This window comes from Drosophila serrata, unplaced genomic scaffold (genome assembly GCF_035046125.1).
Source record: "Drosophila serrata isolate PLE 108 unplaced genomic scaffold, ASM3504612v1 contig_100, whole genome shotgun sequence".
NCBI lineage: Eukaryota > Metazoa > Arthropoda > Insecta > Diptera > Drosophilidae > Drosophila > Drosophila serrata.
The window spans coordinates 1130485-1145681 of NW_028256998.1; the positions used below are offsets into that span (position 1 = coordinate 1130485).

At 40.8% G+C, this 15197-nt stretch overlaps 6 protein-coding genes across 11 annotated transcripts; 2 read left to right on the forward strand and 4 right to left on the reverse strand.

The window, feature by feature from the left end:
• Positions 1–208: 208 nt before the first annotated feature.
• Positions 209–1515, reverse strand: LOC110185602 (PI-PLC X domain-containing protein 2). 2 transcript variants are annotated; one of them, XM_020954546.2, is made up of 2 exons: positions 1297–1515; positions 209–1239 (listed from the first exon to the last, which is right to left on the reverse strand). In XM_020954546.2, exon 2 carries the CDS (start codon positions 1218–1220, stop codon positions 348–350), a length of 873 nt encoding a protein of 290 aa, XP_020810205.2. In that variant the 5' UTR covers positions 1221–1239; positions 1297–1515; the 3' UTR covers positions 209–347. The 2 variants fall into 2 exon arrangements, with proteins under 2 accessions (XP_020810205.2, XP_020810204.2); XM_020954545.2 differs by having other exon boundaries at positions 209–1234; positions 1297–1509.
• Positions 1516–1543: 28 nt separating this feature from the next.
• Positions 1544–3735, reverse strand: nesd (SHC binding and spindle associated nessun dorma). Its single transcript, XM_020954544.2, has 3 exons — positions 3486–3735; positions 1867–3388; positions 1544–1810 (listed from the first exon to the last, which is right to left on the reverse strand). The coding sequence occupies exons 1-3, from the start codon at positions 3628–3630 to the stop codon at positions 1648–1650; spliced, it is 1830 nt and encodes a 609-aa protein (XP_020810203.2). The 5' UTR covers positions 3631–3735; the 3' UTR covers positions 1544–1647.
• A 374-nt stretch (positions 3736–4109) lies between these two features.
• Positions 4110–5090, forward strand: Taf13 (TATA-box binding protein associated factor 13). The gene is made up of 4 exons (XM_020954708.2): positions 4110–4423; positions 4485–4559; positions 4622–4889; positions 4951–5090. The coding sequence occupies exons 1-4, from the start codon at positions 4379–4381 to the stop codon at positions 4971–4973; spliced, it is 411 nt and encodes a 136-aa protein (XP_020810367.1). The 5' UTR covers positions 4110–4378; the 3' UTR covers positions 4974–5090.
• Positions 4895–6766, reverse strand: Pyroxd1 (pyridine nucleotide-disulfide oxidoreductase domain 1). The gene has a single exon (XM_020954707.2). The coding sequence runs from the start codon at positions 6554–6556 to the stop codon at positions 5087–5089; it is 1470 nt and encodes a 489-aa protein (XP_020810366.2). The 5' UTR covers positions 6557–6766; the 3' UTR covers positions 4895–5086.
• A 113-nt stretch (positions 6767–6879) lies between these two features.
• Positions 6880–7739, reverse strand: mRpS18B (mitochondrial ribosomal protein S18B). The gene is made up of 2 exons (XM_020954942.2): positions 7339–7739; positions 6880–7285 (listed from the first exon to the last, which is right to left on the reverse strand). Exons 1-2 carry the CDS (start codon positions 7629–7631, stop codon positions 6955–6957), a joined length of 624 nt encoding a protein of 207 aa, XP_020810601.2. The 5' UTR covers positions 7632–7739; the 3' UTR covers positions 6880–6954.
• A 343-nt stretch (positions 7740–8082) lies between these two features.
• Positions 8083–14420, forward strand: Kua (Plasmanylethanolamine desaturase Kua). Of its 5 annotated transcripts, none has more exons than XM_086841089.1 (7): positions 8449–8683; positions 8756–8913; positions 11694–11895; positions 12413–12624; positions 12675–12893; positions 12953–13122; positions 13414–14420. In XM_086841089.1, exons 3-7 carry the CDS (start codon positions 11697–11699, stop codon positions 13502–13504), a joined length of 891 nt encoding a protein of 296 aa, XP_086697215.1. In that variant the 5' UTR covers positions 8449–8683; positions 8756–8913; positions 11694–11696; the 3' UTR covers positions 13505–14420. The 5 variants fall into 5 exon arrangements, with proteins under 5 accessions (XP_020810413.1, XP_086697215.1, XP_086697213.1 ...); XM_086841087.1 differs by having other exon boundaries at positions 8791–8913; XM_020954754.2 differs by lacking the exons at positions 8449–8683; positions 8756–8913 and adding an exon at positions 8083–8274.
• Positions 14421–15197: the final 777 nt, after the last annotated feature.

The window sequence follows — 15197 nt, forward strand, 5'->3', positions numbered from 1 at the left end:
TAATGACTTTAGAATGTGTTGTGACCTTTATGGTTTCGATATTTAAGAGTGCCTCTGCAGAGGAGGTATTTTTCAATAGACAACATATATAGAAATGTATTCCCAAAGAATCTAATATTTAGGTTTTAGTTTTCCAGGTTTTACCAAGTTCTTTTAGAGAGATTAGTTTGCTGTTCTTGTGGCACGAAAATGAAAAGAAACCATTAAGTTAATTGGTTTTGTTTGTGCACCGACCTGTTTTAATCATATATATCTAATGTAAAACTTTAACATGTGTTTTGCATATTTATATAAAAGGTAAAAAATAATAGCACCACTAGATAAACTCTTTTATTTGACCAATAACATCATGATACTTCACCCTCCTGCAGAGTCTCATTCGTGATGCGTTCCTGCAACTTTGTGTTGAGCTGCAGTACCCAATCACACCACTGTCCATCCTTAAGGTTTACAAAATCGGCAAGAAAAACATTCACCTTGGGCTCCTCTTTAGGCTCAAAGGGGCCGGGTATTTGGTCTGCTATCCACGGATGAAGCTTCTTATCTACCCGCTTGGCTGTGCTCTTCAATGTGAAGAAGAGGCGGAAGGCAATATAACGACCAGATGGCGTTATGAGGCACTGAGATACATAACCCTGTTGGGGCTGCCGGGAGAGGAGGGAATCCTTCAGAAATGATTGCAACTGTTTTACACTCGACTTATTTGGCCAGGGGGTTGGCCAAGCATAACTTGGCCAAAAACGCAGGGGAAGCGGAATGGGACACCTCCTATAGATGATTACCAATTGGCGGCGCATCTCAACGCACCGGTTCAGAGTACAATCCTTAAGGGATCCATCTGCGGTGGAGTAGAGACGATGGCCGAAAAAGGTGATCAGATCCTTGTGGAGTTGCTGGTGATGGGCCACTGTCAGAGCGTAGAAGTGTTGCAAATCCAGGATGACGACCTCCTCGGGATGGGAGTCCAGGAAGTTACGAAGCTCCAATAGGGGCTCAAACACCTCCATGCAAAACAGGCCGTGGCAGTAGTAAAACTTGTCATCCTTCTGAGCTATCCGAAGGTCAAAGTACCGCACACCAAGCTGCAGTTGCTCAACTACGCCGGAGGCCTGTGTCCTGCTCCACCGGCGAACAAAGCATGGAAAGAAGCGATGCCATCTCCTTACGGTGTTGTCTGCATCTGGCGCCAGTCTCGATTTACTGCTAATGCCGTAGGTCATAGAGTTATGGGAACCTATACTAGATGTGCGACGTTTTAATTAACTCAATTTTGAAGGGTGATCTCATCACGCAAACCTGGAATGGCCAGATTAATGATGGACATGTCGCGCAATGCCATTGGCAGATCCCGCATCCAGTACTCCTTTGTCATGGTGTCGCCCCCAATTTTCTTTCGTAAATAATGGTAATCTTTAACTTCAAACCGATAATAAAACCGTTTTGCGGAATGTTTTGCTTTCTGATTTATGGTGTGACCAGTGCATACCCGGTGGAAAATACAAGCAGTCAAAGAATGGGGCTAAATAAGCCTGTGAACTATCGATTTAAAGGTGACCGCTAAAGTTTAAATTTATTTTTATATGATGTAGTTTTTGTTATAGAGAAATCTGAGTTAATTGCGTTGATATATATATATATATGATACCCTTAAACCATTTGATTGTTCTCCTTATTTTCACCCTCAAGTTCGTCCTCCAGGAGCCACTGCTGCGATCGCTGAGCCAGCAGCTGATCGGATTCGTTCGAAACTTTTATTGTGCTTGCACAGTTATTGAAGCTACAATTACCGAGTAGATTTTCCTCGTTGTATCTGAAAGTCAAATTATATTTGAATATACCCATTAGCACTGAAAATAGTACACTTACCGCTGCAGTTCTCGGAATTGCTGAAGAGAGACAAACTTTTTGGAGGTCTCCTGACCCTGAACCAAGCCGTCTGCCCATATACCAAGCTTGCAGTTGTCAAAACTGCACTTGCTGCCCTGCAGATTCAGGGACACTGTTTTCTCCATTAGTTCCATTCCCGTATGACAGTTTTTTACCTGAACATTTCCCAGTTCTGCGCTGGATCGAGGTTGCATCGATATTCCCACAGCAAACTTCTCGATGATGCAGCTTTTGAGTTCTAAGTTGGCGCCCGGCATACAGACAATGCCCTCTTGGGTGCTAGAGTTACCATCGCCCAGCAAACGACATCCGCGCATCGTCAGGGTTCCCTGGCGCAGGAGAATACCACGACGAACATGCCTACAATCTAGGACAAGCTGCGAGACAGCGTAGTCACCGTCAATGACCAACAAAGTGCTGTCCTCATCACTGGAGCTCACCACAGGCATCTTGGAGAGGTCCATGACGGATGCTAGGATCGCTTCTGGCTTCACCAGCCCGCTGAGACTGCCATTATCGTTGAGGTGCTCCATAAATTTGATGGTGTGTTTACCAGGCGAGAGTAATATGTCGTCGTTGCTCTGGCAAATGCTCAGCACTCCTTGGAGCGTATTCGCTAGCTGTATCTGGGTGTTTGGCTTAACTTGCTCCTTGGCCAGCAGCAACAGGTCAAGCTGCTCCTGCAGCTTACCAGGAACTGCGACCACGTGGCCAATGGGAGCGCGTTCAATCAACAGATCGTCCGATGGCTGGGCGGTTCTCCCAGAGCTGCGCTGTAGCAGATGCCGTTTTAGGGAGTTTGACTGCATTTCACTGTAAGCTCGCCTCATCTCCGGATTCTCGAGAATCTCGAATTCACTTCTTATTATAGCCATGCGGAGGTGCAGACACATAAGATCCGTCACGGGAAGGGTGGACACGTTAAGGCTGTTTCCGTCGGAGCTTCCCGGCTTAGGCTGCTGTCTCCTTGTCGGCTCTGTACCATTGTCGTTAAGTTCCACAGCCTCGTCGTCGCTCTCTGGCTCGGCATCGCTCAGGTCAAGCTCCAGGTACTCCAGACGCTGCTGTATGTACTTGGCCTCCGCGAGCAGCGTGCGCATGTGCAGAGCCAACGGACGGGAGAGCTTGTTCTTGCTCAGATCACAAGCCAGCTGGATTCGAGCCTGCAGGTGCATCTGCACCCAGTCGCGGTCATCGTCATAGTCCTTGTCCCACGGCATCCAAACGTGCGAATAAAAAAAGCGCAACCGATCGATGCACTCCGCCGTGGTGTCCACATTCAGGGCGGAGTTCTCTTGCTGCACCGTGGGCCACAGCTCCACCAGGGACACCTCGTTGTTCTCCGGCAGGTGGACATCATTGTCCTGTACGGCGGTCACCACGAACACAGCCTTTAGCTCGTCGAAGATCACCTGCTCTACGTAGCCGTACACAATTGTGGGATAGCGCAGCTTCAGATCCTCACAGATAACGCGCGGTATTTTCCAAATTGCCTGCCAGCCTGTTCAGGTGAATGTGTGGGTGAGCGTGTGTAAGTGTGCATATGTATAAGCCTTTGTTTGCCTTGAGCACATCTGTGTGTTGGTTGGATGGCTTACCTGCCGGCTCAATTTTCAGCTCCACGTAAGACTTCCACTCCGATCGAACCTGCGAGGCTGGTATCACAGCTCCTTCCCACGAAAGTACAGCCTCGGCTTCCTTCAGGCGCTCCAAATACGATTTTTCAAATGTAAAAACTTCCATTTTCGCGACTATGCCAAGCCGGTGGAGCCGTTTAGCAATTTTTGAAATGCGTGCTGGAGCTGGGCAGTATGATCTATTTATCGATACTTAGAGATGGCAAGCTGTTGTCATTAACATAATGAGAATAAAACATTCACACTGCGGCTTTTCGAGTTGTTGCGAAATTAATCTCAAATTATTAATTATTCTTCTAATTAAAAAGCTTAATAATTTGATTCGACAATTTTGTATTTCTTATTTCATTCAGCGAACACACATCGTTGTGAGTTCCCCTTGGGTGAGATTCGCAAACATGCTAAAAACTTAATATTGATTAAATTAGAAAATAAAACACACTTGTGGAAAATAAAAGAGATTTTGTTCTTCATTACTATATTCCTCTTTATATTTCACAGTAAAATCGTGTGTCTGAAGCAGGTCATAGTAGAAACTGTGCATTATTTTTCTCAAAAAAATATCGAATATGATTCGATAGTTTTCATAGGCTTCGATATTTTAAATATTTATATTTCGTCAATGCTCCAAATAAATGTATAAAAATAATAAGAATTCGTGTGCGTTCGTTAATTTAAATTTCGCCTTCTCAATATTTTTGGTGCGAAGTTTATGTGTTGGTTAAGAGCAAAAAGTCAGCTATTATTAGTATTGGGTATTTAGCTTTATGTTGTTAGCATCACTGGTGTTTTCAACAGCTGTTCAAGTTTTGGTTTTTAAAAGATATAAACAATTTTAAAGTTTTACTTAAAATATGGCCTCAAACAATATGCCAGAAGATAATTTTGAAGGCGGAGATGTAAGGAAACTGATAGCGATATTCAAAAATACACATTTTCATTGAAAATCTCGCTTTTTAGTTTAACTTTGATGACGATGCGGACGATGACCAATTTGTGGCCACAAATGCGGGAAGAAAGCGTCTCTTCAGCAAAGTAAGCTGAAAATGTAATACACGCTTACACAATATAAATATATTATATATTTCCTTTCCCAGGAGCTGCGCTGCATGATGTTCGGCTTTGGTGACGATAAGAATCCCTACACGGAAACGGTGGACCTTCTAGAAGACCTCGTTATAGAATATATAGCGGAGACAACGCACCGAGCCATGGAGATTGGACGAACAGGTCGCGTGCAGGTGGAGGATATCATATTCCTGGTTCGTAAGGATCCCCGCAAATACGCCAGGGTCAAGGACCTGCTGACCATGAACGAAGAGCTGAAAAAGGCGCGCAAGGCCTTCGATGAGATCAAGTATGTTGGTAAGTATCTTTTGTCTCGGGTCTCAACCAAGATATAAATAAATCTATATTTTTTGCACAGGCAACGAGGGCAAGCTCAAATGAAAGCGACAAAAGAAATCGCCATCGGTTCAAGCCACAAGCCAATCGTAGTTGTAATGTCCTTAAAATATTTTTCACAAAGTCCTGGAATATAGTAAGCTAATCCATAATATTAACTAATCAAAGAAGTCTTCAATGTCAATGTCGGGATTGAGTATATCATCACCGAATGGCTCCAGGTCGATGCCGTTTAGTATGAGGTTCTCACAGGTTTCGGCCAGGTCGGTGTCTCCGATGAGGATTGCGCCGCGCAGCCTTCCATTCTGTAGTACAAACTTGATGTATTCCTTGTTGCGGGTGCAACGCACTAGGATCTCATAGTCCTGTCCCAGATCCTGGCCATTAAAGCGGCCCAGTAGTACCACAGGATATCCAAAAAGCTGCGTTACATGGCCAAAGAGCTCGAAACAAAAGTCCTGGTAGACAGTTTCGCCCTCACTAACTGCTGCCATGCTCCTGCCCGCCATGGAACCCATTTGACGGGCCTGTGTCCACAGGCGCATCTGAAACCAGTGGGGCGCAGGTGACCAGTCGGCTGTACAAACATCTCCTGCTGCGTAAACATCAGGCAGATTGGTCCGCATCATTTCATCCACCGAAATGCCACCGTCTTCGGAAAACTTGATTGGGACATCGGTAGTGTATTCGTGGCGTGGCTGGACGCCAGTGGCGGAAACTATAAAGTCACAGGTCAACTGCTCAGAGCTTCCATCCTCGTGTCTCAGCTTGATGCTCAGACCTCCTCCTGCCTCGGGCTCAACTTCCGTGTACTCCTCTATGTGCGATTTGTAGTAGATTTTGGGTAAGCTCTTATCTCCGATCGTTTCCGCCGCACCTCTCAAATCAAAGGTGCGATGCCAGTCCGGACCCAAGGCAGCGCCATGCTTATTATCCTGATCCTTGGGCAGCATTTCGTCGTAACGCATCCGCTTAATCGCTGTTTTTGGGGCAGAACCCTCATCTTTCACTTCCTTTCTTGCCAGTTGAAAGAACTCTGCGGCTCCGGGATCAACGAATGTGGCAGAGATGTGGCTATCCTTAACCACCCAATGGACATTAACGTTCTTGAGCTCGTAAGCCAGCTCGCTGGCGATTCCTCCGTTTCCCAGGATCATGACATCCTTGGCCGCTGCTAATCGTCGCTGTAGTTCCAACACAGAGTCTGTATCTCGAATGCCAATGATGCGTGATTCATTGGCAGCAGAGCTGAACAATTTGGGGGCTCCACCGGTGCAAAGGCAAAGGTAGCGATAACGAATCACCACACCGTTCCTAGTGCGGACCCAGTGCTCACTGCTGTTGATGTGCTCCAGCTGGTCCACGAGCGTGTCCACGGTGGCTCCCATTTCGGAGACATTCTGTTCCCTCACATCAAACTTGTACAGATACCGGGCGACCGGCACCAAATTCGTGACACTCTTTACAATGCTGGACTCGGTGAGCAGGAGAATGGATGCCGATGGTCGGCAGATGGCCAAGGTTTCGGCACAGCTAACGCCAGCTATGCCACCACCGACGACAAGGAAAACGCACTCCCGCGACATCCTTCTGATGAAATAAAATGCCAAACACTGCAAGTGATTCATTCACAGCTGACATGACAGCTGATTGGAAAAATTACAGTGAAGTCTGCCTAAAACCACTACTACTATAAGCAAAACAGGAAAATAAAAAACAATAAGATTCCACAATGATTAAAAAATAATTAGAATTAAAAGTAGAAGAAAATATTTTAAGAAACTGGGGACATACGCATTGTAATACCGATATTTTTGAATCTTTTGTTTGTTATCAATCAGTAATGCTTGTTCTTGTTTTTTGGAGTCTCATTTACTAATCAAATCCAGGTTGATTCCTTTCTAAATGCATTAGGATAACACCTATTAAGGTTCAGAATAACATACATCGGTTTCCATTTAACATTAATTTCTTTTCGCATTTTTAATAACAAGCAAGATCATCTAGATGTTCACTTAATCAGTATTTAAGCCTTCTGCTTTTCCTTCTGGCCGTAGTACTCGCTGTAATCGTACTCCCTAAAAGGCACATCGTAGGTGATGAAGCCGGAATCTCGGGCCTGCTGGACGGCCACCCTCAGGCGAAAGTGAGTTTTTTGGCACAAACCCGTTTGCGAGTAGCTAAGAACATCGCCGCTGTGGGGAGAGATAAACTGCTCCAGGAGTTCAGTGTTGCGGTAGTCCAAGACCAAATACTCGTCTCGGCAAATGGGACATGGATTTCCGGTTGCAATTCGACCCTGGCGGATGCAAGTCTTGCGAGTTTTCCGTGGCGCAAACATGCCCTTGTGATTTCGCCTTTTAGAATGTGGATTAAAATGGGTTCTTCAGTGGTAAATCATTTCGCCTACCTATACTGCGTCCACACAAAATCCTCCCCATAAGTTTGTTTATAGGCAGCGCTCTTTAGGTAGCGCATTGATGTCTCTACAGGAATATTTTTGGTGCGATCTTTCGGATCAGGTCCGGAGCTAACTTGGTCGCCATCGCCCTCGCCCTCAGTTGCCTCCGAACTCTTTTCGTCCGTCGTCTCCGCTTCTGCCTCCGCTTTACAACGAAGAACACTGGCCGTGTGCAGAGCTCCGCGGCTGGAACGCGTTATGGTGGCCAAGCCACTGTACAAGCCGCGTGCAATTGGCAACATTTTAATTAAATAAAATCAATTTGTTATTGAAATTAGCGAAGGAAAGACGACGTAACAAGCTTGCGAGCGTGCAGCCGGTAGAACAGCTGTTTTATTTTAAGCAGGTTGGTAGCGCTATTCAGGGCGGAAATATTACATTTGGAACAATAATAAATCGGTTTACTACAAAATATTTTGTATTTTAAACCTTTTTTTTTAAATATAGTAAAAACCACTTATAATTGTAAAATATATGATCAAGAATTTAATTAATTTTATCCATTAAAATATATATAACTCAGGGAAAATGTTTAGCCAAAGATAAATATCTTTAAAACTGCACTTATAATTTATTTATTTCGACTAATTCGAATAAAATAAAGTATTTAAAAACCAATTGGCATTTTTACTCCTTTTAAAACCTTTTTGGAACAAGTTTCGATACATTTAAGTATTTCTGAGTACATATCGATACTATCGATACTTGCAGGTGGTTAGTTTTCAAAATTGTAAAGTCAACATGTGCATTTCTTTAGATGTCAAATAAATTATTAAAATAAAATAATTTAATTAATTAACATTTATATTTTAAACAAAAGAAAAAGAAAAATAAGAATAAAAGGGAGAAAGTAGCTGTAACGCAGGATCTCCTAGAGAGACAAACGTGAGTAATCCAGTATCTTAGGCTAACGGTACAAAAACCGCTCGGCAAATCCCACACCAAGGCAGGAGCAGCACACAGCAAACAAACACAACCCACACGCAAGCCAAAAGCAGAGGCAGAATGAATGAATGAAAAAAGCTGCTCCCTACGTTCGGTCCCGTTATAGTTTAGTTTCTTTCGGAATTTACTAGTGCAAAGTAGCGTTACTGCAGCGGCAGCGGAGTGTCGCGAGTGCCTGTCTGTGTGCGCGCGAGTGAGTGTGTGTGTGTGAGTGAGTGTGAGTGCGGTGGGGCCTTAAATCACGTGTATAAAAACACGGCATTTATTTACCTTTGGCTGCGACAAAAAAATCAGTCGGAGCTTGTCCTGACGCCCAGGCTCGCGCTGTAATCCATCTATCCATCCGCGGGTACGTGGTAATAGCTTGCGTGCATGCATAAGTTTCCTTTTTTTTCGTTTCGTTCTAATCAATATTTGGCAGACTTGGTCATTTAATTTTAATTGTTCCTAAGACAGAAGTGGGCCTAAACAAAAGCCTGGCCCTTGTAAGACAACAACAACAACAGCAGAGGGAGCATTACAAGACCAACAAACATACCCAGTTTTGCCGCCTGAGACGACACACACACCTGCGTATAGGTGAGTCAATCGGTTTGACCGTTAGAAGAGCGAGCGAGAGCTATGCTTGGGTGTTTTCGCTTGTTTTTATAAATAGAGCCGCATTGAAATTTCTTATCAATTGCAAAGAGACCCGACCACAACAATAAACGGGGTCTATAAATACCGCTATGCCAACTACAAACAGAATTTTTAAACGAGAGCGCAGTTAACCCTACGAGCAAAAGCTGATGGCTTTGGCACCCAGCAAAAGGGGTGGTGACCGCCCACACCCCTCCCCTGACGAAGCCTAGAAACCCCGAAATACAAAGTTTTCCTTTTTGGAGTGTGTGCTTTCGCGCATTTTCGTGTAATAAATTGTTTTATTTATTTTCCGTCGGCGCCACTAAGAAATTCATTGTAAACGTTGTGCCAAATTAGTACCTGTTGGCTGTTGTGCGCCCCCGTTTTTTATGCCTTTCACACAAACAAATAATGAGTAAGCTGGGGGTGGCTTGAAGTCTCGAGTTCCCTAGCATTACTATAACCTATTCAATTCTGAAATGAGATACTTCTTGAAAAAGTTCAGAGGAAAATTACGGTAGCGTTGTATTTTCCATATTTAGGGAAATTTTTAATATTCAAAGTACTGGTTAAAAATTTATATAAATGTAGTAAATCTATGGTTCAAAATACATTTCTTTTTATTAATTTAGTTCTCATTTATTCCATAACTATATTTTGTAAAAGCAAGAAGGTTTTCCTATATCTTTTATAGCCTTATTATTATTTTAAACAAGTCCAGAGTTTATTTATATTTCTGATCAGCAACAACAGCCTAATTGATCTAGACAAGTCCCGTCTGTTCGAGCAATAGAAAAATAGTATAGAAACCTTTTAATACTAATAATTCAAGGTATGCTACATATACATATAAGTACTTATTCAATACAATTAAAAAGCTTCTTTCATTTTATATGAAATACAAGTATTTATAATTCATGTAAGTGGAAAAACTTTTTGATTAAATCTTAAGGGTAAGAAAAAATCTTTCTGATCAAATCTGAAGGAAAAACTTTACTACTTCTTATAAAATTAGTGGCACTCAAAAAGTCTCTTAGCTGAAATTGGTTCTGTCATTAACCTGTATTGCAGGGTAGTTTGGCGCCAACGAATTTAGTTGTCAAAGTTCTCGCATTAATACACACCCCACACACACACACTCTGCTACTGCACAAGAGTAGTATTTTCACCTGGATACTCCACTAGCTTACATTTATTATTGAAATTTCTATCAGGGCTCCTCTACTGGTGTTCATTCCGTTCGACTTTTGTTTATCCTGCCCGGTGTGCACGTCACACGGAGGCGTTGGAAGCCCAACCATCAGATTATGGGGTTCTGTTCCGTGTCCTTCGAGACCCCTTCCGGGTTCGAGACCGGCAACATTGGCAGCTATGCCCACGTCGATGGTGCTTTATCAATAAATTGTTGCCAGTTTTGATTAATGTGTTTTTCACCAAAAGCCACAAATTGCGCCTACCTAATGTCAGATGGTCACAAGTCTACACAAAGCTGGAAAAGGTTAATTTTGTTTAATATTTCCGAATCCTAATGGTCTCATTAATGTAATTGCGAACCCATTTTTCCAAAATTAGTTATCGTATGTTTAATATTGTTAGTAAGTTAAATCAATTGACTATACTAGGTCTTTCGATTTACTGTAATTCTGCAGTAGGATTGAGATTTATTAACATAAGAAAATATAATAAAATACATCGAGACAAATTTTTATATCGAAAATATCATAGACTTTAATAGATCGATATATTAAGAACCGAATTATATCGCATTTTACATTAAAATATAGAAGTACATATCGAATTTTGCGTCATATATCGATAATTTCTGTATATACCATATATTATGGGTTTTTGAAATCAAAGACTACTTCAAAAACTGTTTCGCCAGCTTTTTTAAATCAATTAATTTTTTTGTTTTTTAATTTAACTACCCCTAAAAAGGGCTTTTAATTTGCTAAATCATAACCCATACAAGCCTTGTTTATTTTAGGCCTCACGTACGTCCTGTTTATATACATTTCCCGCCCACATTTCGTGTTTATTCTCATTTATCACAGCGTAATGTCAATCCGAATATAAAGAACCGAATAACAAAGAAACAAATAAGCTGCTAAAAATATAATCCTTTGACCGCACGTTGCTTCCAACCTACCCCAAAAGCAGAGATAGCGTTCACAACAATTTAAATACCAATTTGCCTAATTAAGGCACCTCTAGACCGCGCCTCCGCCACTGACAACTCATTCTGAAGAGTTAGCTTCAGCCTGAGCTGAGCCTGGGTCCCCGCAGACCTTCTATAAGTCCAAAATATAGCGTGACACGTCGTCTTGTTTAGATGGTTTGGGGCACGTGGCACGGGGCAAGGGGCAGGAAGGTCCGTGCAGTTGGAGGCAATGACATCAACGTCGCAACATGCTGGGGATCCCTGAGCAGAGGTCATTGGTTGGTGCTACGTGTCGGACTGGCCTTCGGTGGCGGTAATTTTCAAAACATTTAAAATAATAATTTAAATATATATTTTTTATAAACTTTCAAATCGTCCCAGCTGGCTTCAGGCCTGTGGGTTTCCCTATCGGAGTCATTAATTATAGAGAGGGCAATCCAGATGTATTTGTTCACAGGCAAACAAATCAATGTCCTGGCATTGAATCCGGCCACTACATTGTCAATCAGTCATGAGCTGTCATCAAGACCTTTAAGTTCTTTTACGCCGCTCACCTAATACTTTTTGTGCTCCACAGACAATGATAATGGCTAAAACCGATAAGGATATTCTGGCCAACTCCATGTATGAGGATGACCCCAATGGTAATTCAGCGCCCGCCACCACCAAAGACCAGGAATCGACCCGACCAGAGGCACTTAAGGCAACCACCGATGTTTCTCCACGCTGGGGACCACAAAATAAGGGTGCCCAAGAACTGGCCTCGTTGTACAGTCCAGGTGAGTTGTATTCTATCGGTTTTGAAGGAATTGGACTAGGTTTTAAAATAAATCAAGAATTAATGGAAATTAAGACTCATTTAGAGTTTGTTAAACCAAAAAAATTGGAATTATAGGGACTTTAATGAATGAGGACACTTAAGTTTTGACATCTAATTTGGCGTAAGAGGTTGAATTATTAAGACAAATTAAATTGAAAGGTGTAATATAAATCGATTTTCTCTTCGATATATGGGACTGTGCTTAGGAGTCTTATCCAAATTAAACTGAAATTGATGGAAAAAATATATAGTGGCTTTCAAAAATTAAGGTTTAGAGATGTTTTTTAAATATCCTTGAAAAAAAGGCCTGTTTATTTGTTTTATAATATTTCTAGGCAATGACAAATAAGCTAGAAACACAAACTCTCATCAGTTTTCTTAAGCAAACAATTAGTTTTTGGGCCACTTTTAAATCTAGTCAATACTAAAGAAAAACTTCAACCTATACTAATTAAAATTTTAACTTATTTCACCAGGAAAACGGGCTCAGGAACTCATTTGCGTGTACACCTGTATCGGCTTAATGATTATAAACTTGGCTTTAATAGTGAGGCATATGCGTTTGGAGCGAATAAGTGTGGCCTTTATATCAGCTTTATGTGGAATTATAACAGCTGACTTTGCCTCTGGAATGGTTCATTGGGCAGCGGATACATGGGGATCGGTGGACTTGCCACTAATTGGAAAGGTTTGTAAATTAAATTCGATGTAATAAAGTAACTAATTCAATTTAATTAGAATTTTCTGAGGCCATTTCGAGAGCATCATCTGGATCCAACATCAATAACTCGTCACGATTTTATTGAAACGAATGGGGACAACTTTATGGTTGGCATACCCATCCTTGGGTATTTGGCGCACTATTTCTACATCAGATCGCCAAGCGAGATACAGCAGCATTTCGGTTGGATATCCTATGTATTCCTGTGCTCCATATTTGTGGTGATGACCAATCAGGTGAGGCGGAAACAGAGTCCTCCAAATATATATTGACCAATTTGAATTATTTGTTTTAGATTCACAAATGGTCGCACACTTACTGGGGCCTACCCAGGTGGGTGCTGTTATTGCAGAGCTGTCACATAATCCTGCCTCGCAAACATCACCGCATTCATCATGTGGCGCCGCATGAGACGTACTTTTGCATCACAACCGGATGGCTTAATTGGCCACTCGAACGCATTAGGTTTGTCTTTCTTCGATTTGTAAGGAAACACACCGTTATAATAACAAGATGCATAACGCCCATAAATTAGGATTGTCCTATCCAAGCAATTTTTTGCTGAGCCTCTTTCGCTTTCACGAAATTCAGAGTGTAAGAAATTAGATATAGAATGAGTTTTCATGTGTAAAGACTAGAATCTTTCCTAAGGCGATACTACTCTTATTATTATAAGGTCATTGTTTTTTGCATGTATTATAGTTTAATTTTTAAATGCTCAATATTTTAACTAGATTTTTTAATATTTCTTTTCAGATTCTGGTCAACATTTGAGCATATCATCGAGCACTGTACGGGTCTTAAGCCTCGAGATGACGACATGAAATGGGCAAAGAAACTCACATAGGTTTGCTAACCAGCGACTGTATATAGAAACCTTGGACCAAGCTGACTTGACCTGACAGAAGTCAACTTCAAATGTTATCATCCTATTGACATGTTTTGCACAACAAAGTAGCTTTACATGAGGGCAAAGCGGATTATTTATTTTTTAAGTTACACAAATCAAAGTTAGTTGCAAGAGCAAAGAATTTTGTATTGAATTGTTATAAATAGTTGATTATTTTAGCTTAAGTTAGTGTTTTTTTTATAACAATTATAGCACCACACACGCACATAAATATATATAATATATTCATTGATCTCGACCCAGATAAATCATACTACGAGTGAGCCTTATGTATACCTAAAATAACTAAAGGGACAAATAAAAAATCAGTGCTCGATTGCCGTATAATTTTTTAAAAGTTTACACAAGGGAAATATAATTACTTGCAGAGCAACTGATTTTTGTACCAAATCCTAACAAAAAGACATTTTTAATACATTTCATCATCGCTGCTTTTCGATGGCTATAAAATAAATCATATTTATTTACAACAAAATATAACTATATATATACAATTAAATTGGGCGCTGTATGCAATCAGAATGTGACTTACAAATTTTGCCTTAAAACCTTTTTATAGAAATATTATAAAAACCAATTTCTAAAAAACAGTCTTTAGTGCGCACACTTTTTACAGGTATAAAATGAATGTATATCGAAAATGTTGTAAACGAAACAAATTTAATATTTATTTATGTGTATGTTTGTTATGTGCTAAAACATTTTCAGGTATTTCACTAGCTCTTTAAGAAATATTAATAACCCAAGTGGCCTTTTGAAGAGTGCTAGCTGCTTTTATCATTTGGCATTACTTCTAAGACAGCAATATGAATTGTGATCCAATAAAATAAATTTTAAAGCTAATTGAATAACACTTATGGCATTACATTATTTTATATTGCCTGTGGGTTGCACGGGACTGAAAGCTATAATCAATTAAAAGACTTAAGAGATCACCTTTTTTGGGTTACATTCCTCAAACTATAAATTCGATCAACTTTAACAAAGGAAAATACAGTAAGCATTTTATGGTTTCATATGAACAGTAAGTAAATAACTATGAACATTGAGTAACTATGATCGGTGATTAACTATGATCAGTAAATAACAATGATCAGTAATTAACTATGAGTAGTAAGTAACTCTGAATAGTGAGTATCTATTACCAGTAAGCAAATATGATCAGTAAGTATTTATAACCAGTAAGTATGCATGATCAGTTACTACCTTTGAACACTAATAAACAATGACTTGTAACTTTTGTAACACAACACATTTCTACGACTTGGCCGGCAAAAGTCACTTCAGTCCGGGGATATTAGAACCAGTTGGGAATCATAGGCACAGGTGTGCGAGATTTATTTGGAACAAATTTAAGAGTAGACTGTTTAAATGAAACTGTGGGGTTATTCTTCTATAAAATTAAACTAGTGTATAAGTCGGAGCATGGCGGATCGGTGGACTATATATATACTGATATATTGGTGACATAGGAAGAATAGGACGATTTATATAACTAGGATCAGTTATTAACTATGCCCAGTAATTAAGTATGATCAGTAAGTTTCTATGTACATTAAGTTACTCTGAACAGTAAGTATCTATGAGCAGTAAATATCTATGACCAGTTTGTACGATCAGTTACTATCTT

Bases quoted from the DNA above. Each gene is read 5' to 3' on its own strand.
- LOC110185602 (XM_020954545.2), bottom strand. From the start codon at position 1,372: ATGACAAAGGAGTACTGGATGCGGGATCTGCCAATGGCATTGCGCGAC. The intron at 1,235-1,296 runs GTTTGCGTGATG...CATCTAGTATAG, and splicing joins CATTAATCTGGCCATTCCAG to GTTCCCATAACTCTATGACC.
- nesd (XM_020954544.2), bottom strand. From the start codon at position 3,630: ATGGAAGTTTTTACATTTGAAAAATCGTATTTGGAGCGCCTGAAGGAA. The intron at 3,389-3,485 runs GTAAGCCATCCA...TCACCTGAACAG, and splicing joins GCTGAAAATTGAGCCGGCAG to GCTGGCAGGCAATTTGGAAA. The intron at 1,811-1,866 runs GTAAGTGTACTA...TTTGACTTTCAG, and splicing joins CAATTCCGAGAACTGCAGCG to ATACAACGAGGAAAATCTAC.
- Taf13 (XM_020954708.2), top strand. From the start codon at position 4,379: ATGGCCTCAAACAATATGCCAGAAGATAATTTTGAAGGCGGAGAT. The intron at 4,424-4,484 runs GTAAGGAAACTG...CTCGCTTTTTAG, and splicing joins ATAATTTTGAAGGCGGAGAT to TTTAACTTTGATGACGATGC. The intron at 4,890-4,950 runs GTAAGTATCTTT...TTTTTTGCACAG, and splicing joins CGATGAGATCAAGTATGTTG to GCAACGAGGGCAAGCTCAAA.
- Pyroxd1 (XM_020954707.2), bottom strand. From the start codon at position 6,556: ATGAATCACTTGCAGTGTTTGGCATTTTATTTCATCAGAAGGATGTCG.
- mRpS18B (XM_020954942.2), bottom strand. From the start codon at position 7,631: ATGTTGCCAATTGCACGCGGCTTGTACAGTGGCTTGGCCACCATAACG. The intron at 7,286-7,338 runs GTAGGCGAAATG...ACATTCTAAAAG, and splicing joins TTTGTGTGGACGCAGTATAG to GCGAAATCACAAGGGCATGT.
- Kua (XM_020954754.2), top strand. From the start codon at position 11,697: ATGATAATGGCTAAAACCGATAAGGATATTCTGGCCAACTCCATGTAT. The intron at 12,894-12,952 runs GTGAGGCGGAAA...TATTTGTTTTAG, and splicing joins TTGTGGTGATGACCAATCAG to ATTCACAAATGGTCGCACAC. The intron at 13,123-13,413 runs GTTTGTCTTTCT...ATTTCTTTTCAG, and splicing joins TGGCCACTCGAACGCATTAG to ATTCTGGTCAACATTTGAGC.